The following is a 20,089-nucleotide window of genomic DNA, read 5'->3' on the forward strand; positions in this document are numbered from 1 at the left end:
ATATATAATTATACTTTTAATTTTATTATATAATTTATTTATTTAATTACATTTTTTTAATGTATTTATATAATTATTATATGTTTAATTTATATATATAATTATACTTTTAATTTTATTATATAATTTCTTTATTTAATTATATTCTTAATTTATTCTCTATTTTATTTATTAATTATATGTATTATTATTTTTATATTATTTGTTTTAACCTTTTATTTATATTATTTAATATTTAGTAAACTAACGTGTTATTTTTATGTTAATCTTTTAATTTATTTTTTCTTTGTACTTTTATTTTATTTATGATTTAATTTTTTTTATATATTATTTGTTAATATTTTGTAAAAGAGGAAAAGCTTTGTCAAAAACAAAATATTAATATTATAAATCCCAAATGACTTTTTAGGTAAATACTAATTGGAAAAATTAGTTTTAAAATAAAACGATTTATTATTATACTGAGACGACAAAATTTTAAAATTTAAACAATTCCCATAAAAAGATTATATTTAAAAATCATTACTATTATTTACCTTCTTAATTGTATTAGCTCAAAGTTAAATAAAAAATATATTATATTACATCTTAAGTTAATTATTCGTAAATAACGTTTTTAATACTATTTAAAAAAAAAAAATTAAGCCTTTTTGTTTATATTATAGTTTATATGCTAATTTTTTTTTGTCTTTTTCACTGAATTGAATGGATTATAATATATTATGAAAATATTAGAAAAAATTTTATGCGTAGATAAAAAAAATATGAGTGTACATGTGCCTGGAGCATAATTAACCTTTTGAGATGAGTAAATGTGCATGAAATAAATATTACTGCACATACATAAATGAATATCTACAAATTTATGCCTCTATCTTTAATGATTGAATTAAAAAAAATAAGCAAAAAAGATATTTGGAATTTTATCGTTTTTTCAAAATATAGAAGTTACATTGTACTCTCATTTTTGAGATAGAATGTAATGGATACATCAGGAGATATATAACCGATGGTTACAGATAAAAGTGAAATTTGGAATAATTTAAAATGGTAAAAATATACAAAAATCTTAGACATATGAAATTTAATATAACGTACACATAATATGTGGTTATATTTTTTGTTCCTTTTCTATATATACAAAACGTTAAAATAATTGTATATATTACAAATTATTCTAATATCTTAATTTATATACTTAACACATTAGTACTTAAGCAAATGATTATATGGAATGATTAATATAATTTATATTATTCACACGTAATCCTATAAATCCATATTACATAAATAACAAATTATAATTTTTTGAAGTTCTACATATTTTTATAAAAAATTTTTTCTGTTCACTCATTAGACATGTAACATAGAAAAATTTTAATATTTTAAAAACGGTGCAATATTAATTAGACTGACGTGTAATAAACAGAGTCTATTTTCAATTGTAGTTTATATAATTTTCATCTATTTTTCTTTATCAATATAACTGTATCATTTATAGTGTTAATTAAAGATACAAACTTTTATAAATACTGATATGAAAACTGTAATTTTTTAATTATTTGGATAATAAAATTTTCCTTAACTTTATATTTCTTCTTTTTTTTATAAGAACTAATGTTGTATCACTATCTTATGGTTAAAGATTAAATATATAGAAAAATATGAAATATATAAAATAATTATATATATATAATTTTAAAAGACATATAGTCAAATATAAAACTATGGACATGTACATATTTTTTATCCAGAATATGTACACATTTTTAAAAATTATATTATATATAATATATATATGTAAACTTTATATTATAAAAAAAAATTACTATTATTCTTGTATGGAGAGAGAACTGTTAAAATAATTTAAAAAAAAAAATAGACAGTAAAAACTTTTTTTTATCTTTCCCGAAAAATATAGTTAGTAGAAAGTAGAACATTGTATAACTCGTAAATAATAGCATATATTTAATATAAGATAGTATATTTTTATTTTAATCTATTTCAGAATCATCCAGCTCTTTGTTATTTACTATAAAGATAAACAAATGAAATAGTAAAGCATCGGAAAAGTAAATCTATACTTTTATAATTTCAAAAACTTTTGCACATATATGGATATCCTAGTTTAAAACATTTGTTCCGAACCTTTAAATATATTCTATAATAACTTAAGCTACCTTAATAAAAAATTAAAGAATGTCATTGGTTTTTTCCTAATTTTTTTACGCTTTAAATATATATATACAACTATATTGCTTCCCACCAATTTAAAATGCCTACTTACACATTACAATGGCAAAACATATGAAAGCACGATTTGTGCTCCTTGATAATGCAAAATTATAATTATTTTAGATACTGTTAACTTTATTGCTTATAAATTATGTTGTTGTAAATTTAATGTCAGTATTAAAAAATACTATTTCTTGTGCTTTCTCATAAAAAAAAAGATAATATAGTAAAATTGCCCTTAGTTTAAAATACAGTTATATATTCAAAATTTCTCTTTTTATATATTTAATTTTTTATTTTCGTTTCTTAGTAGTGCCTGGCTGAAGAAATTCCGTAAATACACATGTTTTTTCTGCAAAACTTTCGATTTTTTCCTTCATGTAATTTTTTAAAAATAATTTTATAATTTGCTAAACTTGTATATATAAAATTAAAATTTTTTTTTTTTATCATTTACTATTTTTTTTACTATTAATATTTTTACAATTAAAAGGTTAATTTAAATTTAGCTTATATATAAAAACAATTATTTGTTATTATGAAAAACATAATGCCAAAGAAAAAATTTGTTTTGAAAACATATTATATTTGAACAGCCGAAATGACATAATATGAAAAGTACTTTTTTTCCAAAATTATATATTTTATTATTTTTTACGTTTTACAACAACATATTATCATGTTTCCTATTAAAAAACATACCTTTTTTTTTTAATAACAGTGAATTTATGCCACGTACACAAAAATATGGTAATACAAGAACAACGCTCAGGTTAGAAAAATCAGCTTCTTCTGCTGAAAAGCCCCTAAGTTCAAATATCAATAATAGTAAAATATATGAAGAGATAAAAACGTATCTTTCTAATACTTCTTTTTTAAGAAAAGATAAAAATAATAATGCGAACTACCTGGATGAATTTATATGTAATTTCGTCTCAAGTCCAGATGGCTGGAATAAGGTAGAAATTGATGATATGAATAATAATGATATTAAAAACTTAATAAATTTCTTAAATGAAGAATATAAAAGAGCATTTCTATCTACTGATAAAAAAAGAAAGAAGGCAGAAAACAATTTGAATTCAGAAAACTTAAAGTCATTGTTAGTCTCTTTGGGATCTGTTGTAATTGATGATATGAACTTAGAAGCGTTTTATAATCACGTAGAAATCTATTTGCTTTTATTAAAATTCTGCAAAGACAATTATGTATCTTTTAGCTTTATTAAGAATGAAATAGTAAACATAATGAATAAAATTATAAAATACTCACAAAATTATTTGCATGATACACACTCATGTGATAAGCTGAAAATTGTATTTTTAAATATGCATGAACTCATAAAAGATATAAAAAAAAATAATGCTATAAAAGTAAACATTAGAAACTTCCTTTATATTTTAAACAGTAACATAGTTTTAAATAACAATAATATATTTTATTTTCTAACAGAAATATTTTCATCATTGAATTTACTTGTGCAGAAAAATCCAGAATTAGTTCATCAATACGAATACATAATCAACCCTCATTTTTTCTTTTTATGTATTTTTTCATTATATTCTTACAATATAAGTAAAGCTCGCTTTTATTATTTTTTGCTGTTAATTCATAACCAAGTAAATTTGACGGATTTAAAAGAACATGTCTTGAAATATGATGATAACTTAAATTATAGTGTATACAGGAATTGTATTATTAATACTATTTTCGAAGAAGAAAAAAAGAAATATGAATCTATTAAAGAAATTATTGTAGAAAGTGAGAATAATGCCACTAATATAAAAAAGAGAAATGAAAAATGCATTGAAAACTTAAAAGATATAAGTAACGAAAAAGAAAAGAAAATTCCTGAAAGCAGTAAAGAACAGCTTTTAGTAAAGGAATATAGAACTTTACTATTTAAAGAGTTATATGACAATATATCCATTAAAATTTTATTGTTTTATGTTTTTTTTTATTTTAGTGACCACTATTTTTGTATTATCATTTTGTTAAATTTTAAAAACTTAGCAAAAAACAGAAACCAGGATGATCGTTTAGTGCATATTACTAATTATTTTTTCTTTATATTGTTAGACAATTTATGTTATATAAGGGATTACTCGAAAATATTATTGGTTTTAAGCCTGTATAAAAAGAACTTTATCTCGTTTAATGAAAAAAACTTACATGATGTAAAGAAAATTTTTAACTTAGTTATAAATAATAACATTGAGGAAGTACATTCTATCGGTTTATCTAACTTACTTTTAGAAATTAGCGAATCCATTAAAAATGTAGAAAATGAAAAAAAATGTATAAATAAAAATAATGTAAAAAATTTATGTGGAAACAAGAATGTTCATAAAAAAGTACATAAAAATAATATAATTTTGAAAGAGAAAAATGAAAAAGAAGTTACAAAAATTGATGATGAACACGCAACTGAAGAAAGCGGGAAACCCTTTGTTAGCAACTCAAAAGGTAAAAACGAAATAATTAGTTCCAGTTATATGAAGGACAATTTTAACAATTATTTGTTATATTTATTAAAAAAGAAAGCATATGACAAGATTGAACACTTGGAAAAAAGAGATAACGTGTACGTAAATAATAAAACATATAGTTTATTTATTCAGTCATATTTGAGTAATCATAAATATGATAAAGTGTATAAGGTGTACAAAAAGATGAAATTAAAGAAAAATATACCTATTAAATATTTAAATGTGAAAAATTTGATATACAGTTTTAAGAAGTGTGATATAGACAAAGGGGATGTATTGAATGAATTAAAACTGATTAGTAAATCTTATTTAAATTTATATTTTTCAAAAGATTCTTATTTTGTATTAACTAAAACAATGTTATACAAACATATTTGTAATTACTTAAAAAAAAAATGTGACATGAATTTAATAATTAATATATTTAATCTAAATGAACTTATAAAATATTTCATAAAATTTAAAAGTTTTATTAATATAAGAAAATTATATTTCCTTTTACTAAAATATTCCTTTATAAAAACATATAAAACATACTTAATATTAATAAGATTTTTCAACAATTTAAATCATGAGAAAAATGAGCAAATAAATATGGAAAGTGAAATGGAAGTAGGTGAAACCGACTTCAGTGAAGATGAAAAAGTAGAAAGTGAAACTAATTGTCCTTTTAAAAAAAATAGGGGAATTTACAATGATATAATAAATTTAAGGAAGAAGAAACTGTCGTATTACATTTTCAAAAGTAAAGAGTCGAAAGAAGATTTTAATTTATATAATAAAGTTTATGAGATTGCGAAAAAAGATAAATATGACATGAGTTTATTTATATTAAGTAACTTTATTACCGAATATATTTTTTTTGATCATCCGTCAGATGAAATATTAGAAAGTGAACTGAGTAACATAAATAATATACTAAACATATATTTTGAATCAGTGAACCTTTTTTTTCATAAACAGAATTATAGGATAACTCTAAATATATTTTTTTTTCTACTACTATTTTTAAATTATTATGTGACAAGATATATAAAAAACGATATTAAATATGCCCGTTTTCTAAAACAAAATGCCATAAATTTCTTTTTGTCCAATAATTATGAAATAATTAAAATGAATAAGAATGATATATATGCATATATACCCAATTTTATATTAAATATGGTCTTCTTATCTGTGAATCATTTAAAAAATGCTCAACATTTGAAGGAGCTTATTTCAATGGGTTTAGAACATGATTCGTATGATTATAACAAAAATACCATTGACCCGGTAAACTGTAAAAATATAATGTTTATATTTTTACTTCTGAAAAACAATGTAATTTTATGCAACGCAACTATGGAAAAAGACATATATGATAAGCAAAAGAATAATAATAATAATAATAACAAAAAAAATATTACAGAAATTGCAAATGTTAAAATAAAAAGTAACTATTTATATAAAGACATAATTGAAAAAAATTATAATGAAGAAAAACATGTAGAACTAAATAGACTATTTGCTAGCTCTAATAATGTTGCAAATGTATTTGTTAAATTAAAATATACAATTGGTTCAAATAAAATAAATGAAGATTCTTTGAAAGATTTTTTATTCAACAAGCTGAAAATGTTTGTAAGTAATAGAAACTTCGATTCATTAATAAATATATTAAAAGATATTTTTTTTACGTACAACAATATCATATATTTAAATTCAAGAGATTTCCTTCGCATATATGAAAACTTAGATGGGATTTATGACAATGTATTGTCTGTCTTAACCATTATTATTTTTGCTGAGAACAATAGAAATTTCAAGGAACAGAATGCTTTATTATCCAAAGGATCAGAAGAACATTTAGAAATAGAAAGTAACGAAATAAACATTCATGAATATATCGCAATGTTAAGGTCTATGAATAAAGATTATTTTAAACATCTATTGAATCAAAAAATAGTGAGCAATATTTTAAAAAACTACGAAAGTTTTATTCATATGTGCATTTATTTTGATTTAAGTAAAAAAAGGGTGGATAATATAGTAAATTTCTTGGAAATGTTAAGAAAGGTAACAAAAAAAAAAAAAAATTTTTTTTTAATATGTTTGTTCAACTAAATTCCTTAGCGTGATGATAGGAATACGCGTACATATGTACCCCATTTATACATATGCCCAAGCACGAATTTCGCATATACATACCTCTACATATTTATTTCCTCCCTTTTTTAGTGTAACATTGCCCTTAGTACAGAAATATTGATAGATATCTTTTCTTTACTCTTCGATAGAAATATGGTAAAAAAAACAAAATTTGCAAATATACAATTAAAGATATTCTAAGTGGTTTGTATATGTTATTACATTTTTTTTCAATTTTTCTTCAGAATAATTTAATATTCAATGAGTTTGAAATATTTTCTTCATCTAAGAAGGCAAATAATTTTGAATTATATTACATTGTTATGAAAGCGGCGTTTTTCGAAGGTAAAAAATGGGAAAAAAGAAAAGGACAGTACATATGTAAATGTGTATGTGGATATGTGTGCATATGTTCATGTATTTACCAAATTACTGATAATTTAATTTTTTTTTTATCTCTCTTATTCATAGAAAACGTTGGAATGACCCTGAAGATTTTCAGTATCGTGTTAAGCTTATTTAACGTAAGAAATATTCCTTTAAATTTCTTTGAATGTGTTCTATTAATTTTGAAAAAAAAGGGGAAATTTAAAGACTTATATGAATCTACAGATAAATTGCATAGGGAGCTAATAAATTTTGAAAAGAATAAACATTTCTTAAGTTTGGATAATTTAACACTTGATGTAAAAAGTATTTTGAATAAATATAAAAGGGAAAAACAATTTTGAGCCATATTTATAAAAAAAATACGTAAGTATTAATATATATATATATATATGCATTTTTGCAGATTTATGATTTTTTGGCATGTTTAGTGTTTTAATTTAAAACGTCCCTGCACATTAGTACTGTTCATATGTAGCATACATTAATTTGTGTTCATAAACAAATGTTTTCCTTGTAATATATTTTTTTGTTTTTTTAAATTATCTCTGTGCTGTTTATTTTTTAATTATAAATGTAAATAAACGCGAATACGTAAATGTATGCAAACATGTGTATATTGTACATATGTATATGTACACATGAAAGGAAAAAAAAAAAAAATACAAACTTACAAAAATAAAATATTACTTTTTTAATGTAGCTTTTTTTTTTGTGCTTTTTTAAATGGTAAACAAAAAAGAAATATAATATTGCTTGAAATGTTGAAATATAAAAATATTCAAATTAATCCCGCGAAATATAATACAAACTATTACGAAATGATGCGATGTAATGTGAAATAATGCAAAATTATCTTGTTCTTTTACTACATGTGTTTATTGTGTAAATTTTTTTTTTTTTTGGAGGGTATTTTTTTTTCATGTTTTATCGCCTGAACGCTTACAAAAAATGTACAAAGTATTACACAAAAAGCAATTCTGTAAAACACAAAAAAGATTTAAAGATAATTGAACATGTTCTCGTTATTATGCAAGTGATTATGAATTAGGGAACAATTAAAAACATAAGATATATTTTTTCTTTTTTAGTATTCTTCGTACTCTTCTTATTGTTCATTTTTTTAAAATATATATATTTTAAATAAGTTACTATATCTTATACAAGTCTAAATAAATATTTATATTTTTTTGCCATTAATGTAAAACTGTGGACAGTTTAAAACATACCAGCAACATACAATGCACATAAAGCAAATAAAATTAAAAGGTTTTCGAACGTACAAAAATGAAATAACGATCGATTTTACGAAAGGAATTAATTGCATAGGTATTTAACATGGCATAAATTATTTTAAGTTTATTGCAGAGCCTTCTATGTCAAAATTTGTGCATTTTTAATACAATTTTAGTTCAATTTTTAAGTTTTGTGTTTGTCATTTATACATATACATATATGTTTAAAAAAGTGTATATTTGCCTATGTGCAATATTCATACATACATGCATGTACGTGTATACCTACCCACACACACACACACACATATATATATATATATATATATATATGAGCGCCCTGTTTTGTTCTTCACCTAGATGTGCACATGTCCCTTAATACACACTTTTTCTTTAATTATTACTGTTCTGTAGTGGGGTTTAATGGGTCAGGTAAAAGTAATATCCTACTGGCCATCGAGTTTATATTAAGCGACATATGTGAGTACAAGCAGGTTTTTTTACATGAAGGAATAGGAAATGCTGTTAGAAGTTGTTATGTGGAAATAATTTTCGATAATTCTGAAAAATATTTTAGTATGTTTAAAGAGAATGAAATTAAAATAAAAAAAGTATTAGAAAATATGAAATGTGAAATATACGTTAATGATAAGAATATTAGTAAGAATCAATATGTTGAGTTGTTAGAAAGTTGTGGTTTATGTATTAATAACTTATATAATATTATTAAGCAAGGACAAATAATAAAGTTGAGTAATATGCAAGATGAAGAAATTTTAAATTATCTAAAAAGTATTTTAGGTGCAAAAATATTTGAAGAAAAAAAAAAAGATGCTTTATCTATGTTAAAAGAATGTGATTCTAAAAAAGATACAATTGAAAAAGAATTCAATGATATGAATACAAAATTAGAGAGCCTACAAGAAGAATTTGAGAAATTTTTAGAATATAAAAAATTAGAAAAAGAAAAAGTTTATTTAGAATACTTTTTAAATGAAATAAATTACAAAAATATTTATGAAGAAACACAAATATTAAAATCAAAACTGCAACAATTAAAAGGTAAAACACAAGATGAAGATAATAATTTAAATTTAAGTAATAGTACCAAATCAGAATATACCGAAAAGTTAAATAAAATGAAGTTAGAAATTGTGTCCTATCAAAATGAGTTAGACAAAACGGTTTCAGAAGAAATTCAAAATAAAAGAAATATTATACATCTAGAAATCCTAATTGATGAAAAAAAAAAAGAAAAAAGCTTAAAAGAATCAAAAAATAAATGCAAAATTGAAAATATAAACCAGATTAACGAATTTATACTCAGAGTTAATGAAAAGTTACAAAGTCTCAAAAGTGTTATCAATATAAAGGAAAGAGAAATAGAGAATAAGAACAATGAAATAAACATGGTATAATGCATTGCACAGTCATAAATATTGAAGCGCCATCAATCTGCTTAGAGCTGCTGGCGCGTATATTACCCTTGTTTTTAAGCGATAAATTAAGGCACAACAAAGCAAAGAAAAATACAAATGTATTTCAGTTTAAACCAAAAATTTTGTATTTTTTTTTTTTCTTTTACCATCTTTTTAGCTTTTATCAAAAAATAAGATGAATAATACGAAGGAGGGAAGTTATTCCCATAATGTGAAAAAAATCGAAAAGATGATAAATGATATCAATAAAGAATTGTCCTTTTTGGAGAAGGAGGTAACAAGGAAAAAAAGGGAGAAAAGAATTACTGATATAGAATAATTTATTACATTATTAATATTACTATAATTACTACTATTATTACTGTTATTATTTGTTTATTTGTTCATTTGTTTGTTCATTTGTTTGTTTGTTCATTTGTTTGTTTGTTCATTTGTTTGTTTGTTCATTTGTTTGTTTGTTTGTTCATTTGTTTGTTTGTTTATTTATTTGTTTGCTTGTTTATTTGATTATTTATTTGATTTTTTTTTTTACTTTTCGGTGATCCTTTGCAGACCATAAAAAACGAAAAATATCTGCAGGAGTTCGAGGAAGAGTCCAAGCTTTTAAAGGAGAATATTGAGGGGAATAAATCATTGTCAGAAAAATATGTGGATGAAATAAATGAACTCAACAATGTAAAAGATATAATTGTATATATGTACTATGTATAAGTGTGCACATATACATACGTACAGAAAGACAGATATAAATACATATATATATATATATACGTTAAGACATGTGTACATATAATTCAAAAAACGTGCAACTGTAGGAAAGCATCTCCGCTTTTACGCACGTATTTTATTATTTTTTTTTTCTCTCCCATTTATACTTGCTCATAGAAATCAGAACGTTGTGTGGAACAAAAAAGGCAATGTCAACAGAAAATATCACAAGGGACTGCAAATTTAAATAACATAAAAAGTCAAATGATTGAAGTAAATGGTAAGCGAACTCACAGAATGAAATGCGTTCAATATAATTTAAATTAATTTTTGCTCACACGTATGTACATATATATAAGAATATATATTTATATACATATATGTGCTATACGTATACATGCAAAATCCATTTTGTGCCGTACATTTCAGAAAAATATGAAGAGATGATAAAAAGTTCTAATAAAGAAATTGTCAAAATGGTTGATCTTATCTTACAAGATGGAAATATAAATAAGGAAAATATTTTAGGATTCTTAATAGACAATATAAATGTTATAAATTTAAAACTATGGATTATATAAGATGCACTATGTCTTGAGCTGTTTGAAGTTTTCATGTTGTTAAGCTGCATGTATTCTCATACGTGCACACATACGTACATAAATAGATAGATACATACATATTTACAATCTTGAGTTCATACACACATTTACTCGTACGTGCATTTATTAATTCCATAGGTAGACAACACGTATGTCAAGGCTGTGGATACCGTTTTGGAAAATCATTATTTCACGCTAATTGTAGAGGATATGAAAACAGCAAAAAAAATAGTTGAGTTTATAGAAAAGAAAAGAGATGAAAAAAAAAATAAAGAATTTGACTTCAAAGATTTTTTTTTCGGAAAATTAACTATAGTACCTTTATTGAACATAAAAAAATATAGTGAGTTTACTTATCCAAATGATAAGAACATTATTCCGTTGATAAATTGTGTAAATTATAATAGCAAAATATATGAATTTTTAAAAAATATTTTATTTAAAACTGTTATTGTAAAATCGTTGGAATCGTGTCAGAATTATTTAGAAGACAGTTACAACTGCGTGAACATTGAGGGAGACTACGTAAGGCAAATATGCGCACGATAAAGGAAAAAAAGGAAAAAAAAGGAAAAAAAGGAAAAAAAAGAAAAAAAAGGAAAGTAAAATATTACACAGTATATTATATGCTTAGCTGTTCTTTATGCGTATACGTATACACATTTTCGCCATATTTTTGAACACTCATTTTTCCCTCTTGTTATAAATTTGCTATTTTATTTATTTCCATTTACACATGGGTTCGTGTGTGCATGAGGATGTACACCTATATGTACATACATATGTTCATATATATATGTTTATATGTTTTTAATTTTTCGTGTACGTTCACCCTTGCGCAGCTAAGCAATCATGGTTTCATGAATGGCGGGTACAACAAAAAAAAATATGGCATTTACACAATATACAACAAGTTGAAAGAATTGAAGGAAGAAGAAAAAAAAGAGAAAAGTACTATTGAAGAGTTAACAAAGAAAATTGAAAAAATAGAGGATGAATTAATAGATATTTATGATAAGAAATCAACTATGTTAGCTCAAAAAAATGGTTGTGTAACAACCCTTAACTCAATTACAAATAACATACATGCGAATGATGAAAACATTAGAACGACCAATGAAAAAATAAAGTATTTAAAAGAAAAAAAAGAAAACCTTGAAGAGTATAAAGATAAATTAAAAATACAAATATTACAGTTACGAAGTAATAATATAAACCCAGATGAATCGCACAATGGGGTAGATGATATTAATTCCTTAAATGATGAGGTCAAAAAATTAAAAGAAGAGCTAAACAAAATTAGAAATGAGTACGATGATTTTAAAAATAAGTTGGAATTGCTCTATCAGAAGAGAAATGAGGTAATCACAGTTTTTTTTTTTTTTTTTTATTTCTAATAATAATGTGATTAAAATTATTGTAATCCTTTATATTGTTTAATTCGCCAAACCAGATGTTCTTTTCAAAACTTTCCAATTTTGTTCTACTTGTTCCATTTATGTTAATGTTTTGCTTACCATTTTTTGTGTCCTATTTTATTTTCATTTTGTTTGGCGTATTTTACCCATATTTGGCATGCAGAATGATTCGAACATATACATGGAGGAGTACGAAGATGTAGACATAGATGAATACAACAAAGAACTGAAGGATAAAAAATATTACATCGAAAAGGCAAGTTACAAATAGTAGCAAACATTTTACAAAGAGGGAAAGGGAGGTTTATGTCATATATTACGCTTTTATTTTACATGTATTATATGTAAGAATTTGTATAATAATAATAAAAATAATTTGTTTTTTTGTTTTTAGATTGAAAAGGAGAAGATACACTATGAGCAAAAAATAAAACAAATCAAGGTAACATAAAAAAAAGAAAAAAAAAAAAGGCAATAAATAGTTATAAACAATATAATTATATATTTTTTTGTTTCATTCGCCATTCTTCACTCATTGTAGAAAGAAATGGAAAGCGTTAAGTCCAACATAGATAAAATTTTAATAAATGAAAAGAAGCATAAAAAAAAAATATTAGATCTTTGTCATCAGATGAATCAAATAAATGAAGAACTTAGAATTTTAGAGTAAAAATTATACACACTCCATGCTTACAAATGCGCACGCATTATATATATATATATATATATATACACATTACATACACACAAAAACATATAATGTATATGTTACGTCAATATGTATGTATTATATTAAACGCAATGTTGTACAATGCTTTTTTCTTCATTTCGTTATATGTAAAAACTTTGTAGAGGAAACGAGGAAAATATAAGAAAAAAAAAAATTCTTTTACCACAAGGAATAAAGGAATTCGAAGAATACACAAATTATGATAAGCAGGAGTTGTGTTCAAAACTTAAATCAATTACATTCGTAAAAAAAGAAATTATATGAAATGAAAAATGTGCGTGTTTTCATATGTGTATATGCATTCTTTACTCCTTCAAACATACTTCGTTGTATTTGCGTACTTATAACAACAGTAACAACATTAAATATAACAATGACAACACTGCAGGAACTGAAAAAATATTCAAACGTAAATGAAAAGGCCGGAGATCGATTAAATATGATGATGAGTATACTTTTTTTTTTTTTTTATTTATTAATTTATTTATTTTTTTAAATGAAAGAAAATTTCCAAGCATATTGCGCTGTAGCTAATTTAGCTCTCCAGTTACCATACATTCCTTATTTTGTTTAATTTTTTTTAAGGCGATTTTAATGAACTAAAAAAAAGAAATGAAGAAATAAACACGTCTTATAAGAATATTAAGGAGATGATACAAGTATAATTTCTTTTTACTTGAAGTTACTACATTTTACTATGCAGAAATAGTTTTATTTTGATACACTTAATTTACCATTTTTTTTTTTTTTTTATCTCATTTTTTTTATTGGCGTTTTATACGTTTTATAAATTTTTCAGCACATTGGAAAAAAAAAGGATGAAGCGTTAGAGGCTACCTACATAAAAATAAATAAATATTTTTCCGAATATTTCTCGCTACTTTTTAAAAACAGAAAAGCTAGTTTGGTAAGTTCTAAAAAGGATTACTTTCTACTTGCACATTTTAAATATAACGATTAGGCTTATAGTGCATATAAATTGTAAATAATGTTCCTTGTTAGGTGTTAAAGAAAATGAGCGAAAAGGAGTACCACGACAAATTAAAGGAAATGAGTGAAAAAAAGATAAGGAAAAAAGCGATCGATGACGAAGGTACGCAAAAGTGCAGGGGAGAAGTTGCACACACATATGTACGTGCACATGTATATAATTAAACATATAACTACATATACATATATACACGCATGCACCGAAAAAATGACTAAGTGGTAAAAAGGTACAAAATATTATTTACCTTTATAGTGTATGTTGATAAAATTACGGGAATTTCTATAAATATCACCTCAAATGAAGATGAGAAAATGCATTATACAATTCAAGAATTGTCAGGTAATAAAATTGAAAGGGTGATACATATATATCATGGACATGTTAATGCTTTAAATAAATAAAAGGACAAATAGTAATTCGCTCTGTTATATTGTATATTATCCAAATATATGTTCGATTTATTTTACTTCTTTTTATTTCACTTACTATATTTTTTTTTTTTTTAGGGGGGGAAAGAAGCATTGTTGCTATTTGTCTGTTTTTGTGTCTAAATAAAATTGATAATTTTTCATTTTTCTTTTTTGATGAAATTGATGCCGCACTGGATACAGTACACAGGGATAATCTCTCATTGCTGTATGAACAAAATAAAAAAATTGTGCCTCAAAAATAATTTATTTTAATATATTATATTTCAGAATATTATACGTCAAAGTATTACACTTGAAAAAAAAAAAAAAAACTACATTTAAAGTGGTGCAGCTGAATTTTTTTATTTCATTTTATTTTTATACAGACTTAAGGAACTAGCTCGAAGAGGAACACAATTCATAATTACAACATTTAGGTAAAACGAAATAAAATAATAGGCGTAAAAAAAAAAAGAAATAAAAAAAAATGTGCAAAATGAACGTACACAATAAACAAGATGAACGTGCGCCAATGTGTTTACGACTCATACATAATTCTGTTTTTCATTTTTTTGAAATAAAGAAAAGAATTGTTGGAATACTGCGAAAACATGTACATAGTCAAAATTATAGATAGAGAAAGCTATATTTCCAAAGGGACCAAAAAGGAGGCATACGAAATAATTAGCATTGTAAGAATATAACGAATATAAAAAAGCTTCAAAAAACGAAAAACGAAAAACAAAAAACGAAAAACAAAAAATAAAAAATAAAAAATAAAAAAATTGAATGTTTTCACTAGGTTTTATTTACTCATTTTTGAAGGACTGAAAAAAAAATTGTGTGCGCAAAATTAAAAAAAAATGAATCATTATTTAATACTTCATACAATATTTCTTTTTTTTCTTTTTTTATTTTTTTGATTTATATAAACTTACTTTTAGGAAGAAAAAAATGCCTTAGAAAATTAGAACAATTTTATCTGTGAAGAAAAAATGTTTTTTCTTTTTTCATTATATCATATTGTACTATACCTTATACAATATTTCATGTGTTTTTTGTTTTTTTTTTTTTTTTTCATTTAAAAGTGTATCAAGTTATTTAAAAAAAAAAAAAAAAAACATACATATATAAATATATATAATATATGTATTTTATGCATATATATGCGTATGGGCCTGTAGCATGTAGTAGTATTAGAAGGCATTTATTTTATTGACTTCATTTTATCACCATTGTGCGTGGGTGTTATATCATACTATATGGTATTATTATTTTATCTTTATGTTTCATTTTTTTAATTTTATTTCTTGTATGAATATTTAAAAAAACGCTTCTCTACGAGTAATAACACCTTAAGTTATTTTCACAAAAGTAAAAAAGTACATAAAGGTCTCCTAACATAAGGGAAAAAAGTACAAAAGTACGAAAGTACAAAATATCTTCGGAGTAGAAGGAGAAAACATAATATTGTCTCCCATTTTGAGTTCAAACAAGTGAATAAAAACATGGCTGATATTAAAAACGTTATATCCTCAATTTCAAGCAGTTTAAATGAACCAACGAAAGAAGACATTATATATTTGGGGGAATGTAGCGTAACGTAATTGCCATGAAAATGAAAAAATAAAATAAAACATATATACATGTACATATATGTATTATATATATATATTTTTATTTATACCAATATACGTACATTTGCTCATATGTGTATATAGAGGGTGACCCATTTGTTATTGTGTGAATATGATGTGAGTATGTTGGGAGAACGAACAAATGAGAATAAAAGCAAAGTTGATAATTTTTTTTTCTCAAACTTAAAAGCATAATTATTTAAAAAGGAGCTTTTCTTAAGAGTTTTTTTTTTTTTTTTTTTTTTTTATCTAACATACTGTTGTGTTGTATATAGTATATTTCATTTGACACTTTTATCAACGTATCGAAATTGAGTAGTGAAATTTGCACCGATTTGTAAATTATTCGTAAGTGCATATATGTATGCATACACATACATGTATACATATATATACGTGATTAGCTACAAGTATACCATTTCTGCTTTTCTCACTTCCATGTTTTGTAGAGGGCACAAGGACATCTTCGATGAGGGGGTATTTATCGATTTGCTGTCGTTCGAAAGCTTCAGTTTGAAGTGCTTGAAATATAATTACAACCGATTAAATCCAGCAAGTGTTAGTAAAAAACATAGGTTTTATTTAAATATAAAAAAAAAGAAAAAGCTACTAGAGAACATAGAAGAAAAGAGTGATATAACAAATTTGAATCTAAACGCGAAAGGAGGTTTTAACGAGAAAAAGGTCTATGAATATGAGTGGAATTATTCTATTTATGATTTTGAAACGGGTATATATATAAAATTAGAACAACTAGATGAAAATACTAGAAAAATATGTAACAGTATAATAAATCACAAAAATGAATTGAAAAAAGAAAGTATAAACAAATGGGTTAATGAAATTAAGGAGAGTAAATATGCAAAAGATTTGATACAACTACCTAACATTAGAATAAAGAATGAGCATATAGCTTGTGCAGTTTGTAAGTCTACAAAAAATATTTGGTTAAATTTATCAGATGGGTATATCGGTTGTGGTAGAAAAATTTATAATTATGTAGGTGGTTGTTTAAATAATGAGGAGGGAGCATCCTTAAAACATTATTATGAAAGTGGTAAGAAATATCCTCTAGTTGTTAAGTTAGGTACTATAACAAAAGAAGGAGAAGCAGATGTTTTTTCTTATGCAGATGATGAAAATGATAGTGTAATAGATCCATATATTGCCGTACATTTAAAAAATTTAGGTATAAATATTATGAATTTAGAAAAAACAGAAATTACTACTTTAGAAAAAGAAATACAAGAAAATCAAAACATTAACTTTTCATCCATACTAGATAAAGATATACAGACAGTATGTGAACAAGGAAAAGTTGGTTTCATCAATTTAGGTAATACCTGCTATATGAATAGTGCATTACAAGTTTTGTTATCAATTAAAGATATTAGTTATAGGTATTACAACAATATGTATGATTTTTTACTTAGTTTAGATTTTAAAAAAAAAACACATGAAGATATGTTTTTACAGTACTCCAAGTTGTGTTATATGATATATCAACCAGATGATTATATTAAAAAAAAAAAAAATTATATTAAAAAATTTAAAGAAGAATGTGTAGATAGAAATATACAAGTAAATTATGATAGTGACATAGATGATGAAAATTGTGTAAGCATTAATCCGTCCATGTTTAGAAATTGCCTTAATCAAAAAAGTAACTCCTTTAGTAATAACAATCAACAAGACATATATGAATATTTGTCCTTCCTTATAAATGAACTAATTGATAATGAAAATAATATATTCGATAGAACATTAAAAAGTAATAACAATAAGCGGAAATTGGAGAATGGGGATAACGCAGAATACGGTCAGTATACCCAAGAGGGGGAGGCGAATAAAAGCGAAAAAATGATGGAAAGTACTGCTACTTCCACCATTATTACTGGTTCCCCAAAAGCGGAAAGGGAAAAGTCCATATTTAACTACTTTACCTTCGAAATAGAACAGACAATAGTGAGTAACGAAGAAAATAAAAGTGTGAGCTCCTTTCAAAATATTATATTATCTCTGGACATTCCGCTAGACAGTATTATATTAAAAAAAAATGAACAGGAGGAATTAACAAATGTTAAAATTTCTTTATTAGATTGCTTAAAAAATTATATTAAAAAAGATCATATAGATGAATACTATTGTGAAAAGGAGAAAACAAAAGTTTCCGCTCATAGAGTTATGAAATTCAAATCATTCCCTCCTTATCTTTTCATTCATCTCAAACGTTTTTATGCTGATGAAAACTGGTGCGCTAAAAAAATTAACATACCCGTGGAAACGGACGAATATATTAATCTTGAGTTTATGAGGTCTGAAAACGGTGCTCACTCGGGTAATGATGGCGATCATAACAACGATAACAATAATGTTAATAATGGTGTTAACAATGACAGTCGTTCAAGGGGCATTCCAAACAGTGCAAACAACAACAATCGAAATTCCGAGAGTAATATTTTAGAACAGTATAAAGAGCTTGTTGAATCATTATTAGATTTTGGTTTTGAAAAAGACAAAGTAATTGAAGCCATTAAAAAAGTTAAAGTAAAAAATGTAAACAATTGCATATCATATATTTATGGAGAAGATTCAGTAGAGTTAGACCTTGAAGCAAATGACAATAAAACAGAAATTTATACGAATAATTTGGATTCTATTATTAGTATGGGAATAAAAAAAGAAGTGGCCATGGCTTCTCTTTTGATAAATAAAAATGACCTACAGAAATCCATTGATTATATTTTTTCAAACATGGATCTCCTCACTGACAGCAAATGCGACTTGATTATAAGTAGCAACAAGTGCGACGATGGATTGGGTAAAAAACAGGGGAGGGACAGAGAGACTAACACACATATATATATACACACATATATATATAGGTGCATGCATGTACATTGAAGATTATTTATTTTTATGTGCAATGCTTTTAAAAGTGTAAATTGATAAATTGGGAGAGATGCTAAAAAAGAAAAATTATACCAAAAATGTTGGCCAAGGAGTATGCACGAATAAATGTATGTATATACATATATACGAACATACGTCTATGTATGCATATATATATATATATATGTAAATATGCATTTGCATGTTTTTCTTTACAGCTAATTATGAATTAGTAGCGTCCATCGTACACATAGGGAACAATGCAAATTCAGGGCACTACATATGCTACATAAAGGACAATTCTCAGTAAGAACTCGGAATGAAAAAAAAAAAAAAAAATGCACATTTTAACCGTTAAGCTAGCACTGTTGCCGTTTATGCATGAATAATTACACTTAAATGTTCACACAAATGTATTAATGTATGGATGTATTTATTTATTTATTTATCTATCCATATATATATATGTTTTTTTTTCTTTCCCATTTAAGGTGGTACGTGTGCAACGACAATAAGATTGGTCTATGTGGTGCAAATTTGGGCAAGGATGTGGCATATATTCACTTATACAAAAGAGTCTAAACATTTGTACCTATGTAATAACGCTGTTCACATTTTTCTTTTCAACATGTTCATTTGTGCATATACCTTTTATTTATTAATTTACATCACACGGGTTTCTGCATATATGTATATATATATATACACGTGTGTATATGTGTGCATTAATGCATATACACTTTTTGAGAAGGTTGTGCCAACTTTAAATGTTACAAAAAAAAATAA

General features: G+C 24.3%; 3 protein-coding genes across 3 annotated transcripts; all 3 read left to right on the plus strand.

The window, feature by feature from the left end:
• Positions 1-2,963: 2,963 nt before the first annotated feature.
• MKS88_001428 (uncharacterized protein) lies at positions 2,964-12,914 on the plus strand (the record flags this gene model as incomplete). Its single annotated transcript, XM_067214351.1, has 13 exons — positions 2,964-6,782; positions 6,945-7,010; positions 7,100-7,199; positions 7,326-7,540; positions 8,459-8,570; positions 8,891-9,888; positions 10,073-10,189; positions 10,468-10,590; positions 10,801-10,903; positions 11,053-11,174; positions 11,364-11,750; positions 12,068-12,586; positions 12,807-12,914. The coding sequence occupies 13 exons, from the start codon at positions 2,964-2,966 to the stop codon at positions 12,912-12,914; spliced, it is 6,789 nt and encodes a 2,262-aa protein (XP_067074794.1).
• Positions 12,915-13,190: 276 nt separating this feature from the next.
• Positions 13,191-15,745, plus strand: MKS88_001429 (uncharacterized protein; the record flags this gene model as incomplete). The annotated part of the gene is made up of 11 exons (XM_067214352.1): positions 13,191-13,309; positions 13,496-13,616; positions 13,762-13,822; positions 13,959-14,032; positions 14,173-14,280; positions 14,376-14,466; positions 14,617-14,703; positions 14,871-15,000; positions 15,161-15,211; positions 15,358-15,466; positions 15,719-15,745. The coding sequence occupies 11 exons, from the start codon at positions 13,191-13,193 to the stop codon at positions 15,743-15,745; spliced, it is 978 nt and encodes a 325-aa protein (XP_067074795.1).
• Positions 15,746-16,282: 537 nt separating this feature from the next.
• Positions 16,283-19,885, plus strand: MKS88_001430 (ubiquitin carboxyl-terminal hydrolase 13; the record flags this gene model as incomplete). Its single annotated transcript, XM_067214353.1, has 4 exons — positions 16,283-16,377; positions 16,861-19,232; positions 19,522-19,609; positions 19,795-19,885. The coding sequence occupies 4 exons, from the start codon at positions 16,283-16,285 to the stop codon at positions 19,883-19,885; spliced, it is 2,646 nt and encodes an 881-aa protein (XP_067074796.1).
• Between the last annotated feature and the right edge of the window lie 204 nt (positions 19,886-20,089).

This window comes from Plasmodium brasilianum, chromosome 5, assembly GCF_023973825.1.
Source record: "Plasmodium brasilianum strain Bolivian I chromosome 5, whole genome shotgun sequence".
Classification (NCBI taxonomy): Eukaryota; Apicomplexa; class Aconoidasida; order Haemosporida; family Plasmodiidae; genus Plasmodium; species Plasmodium brasilianum.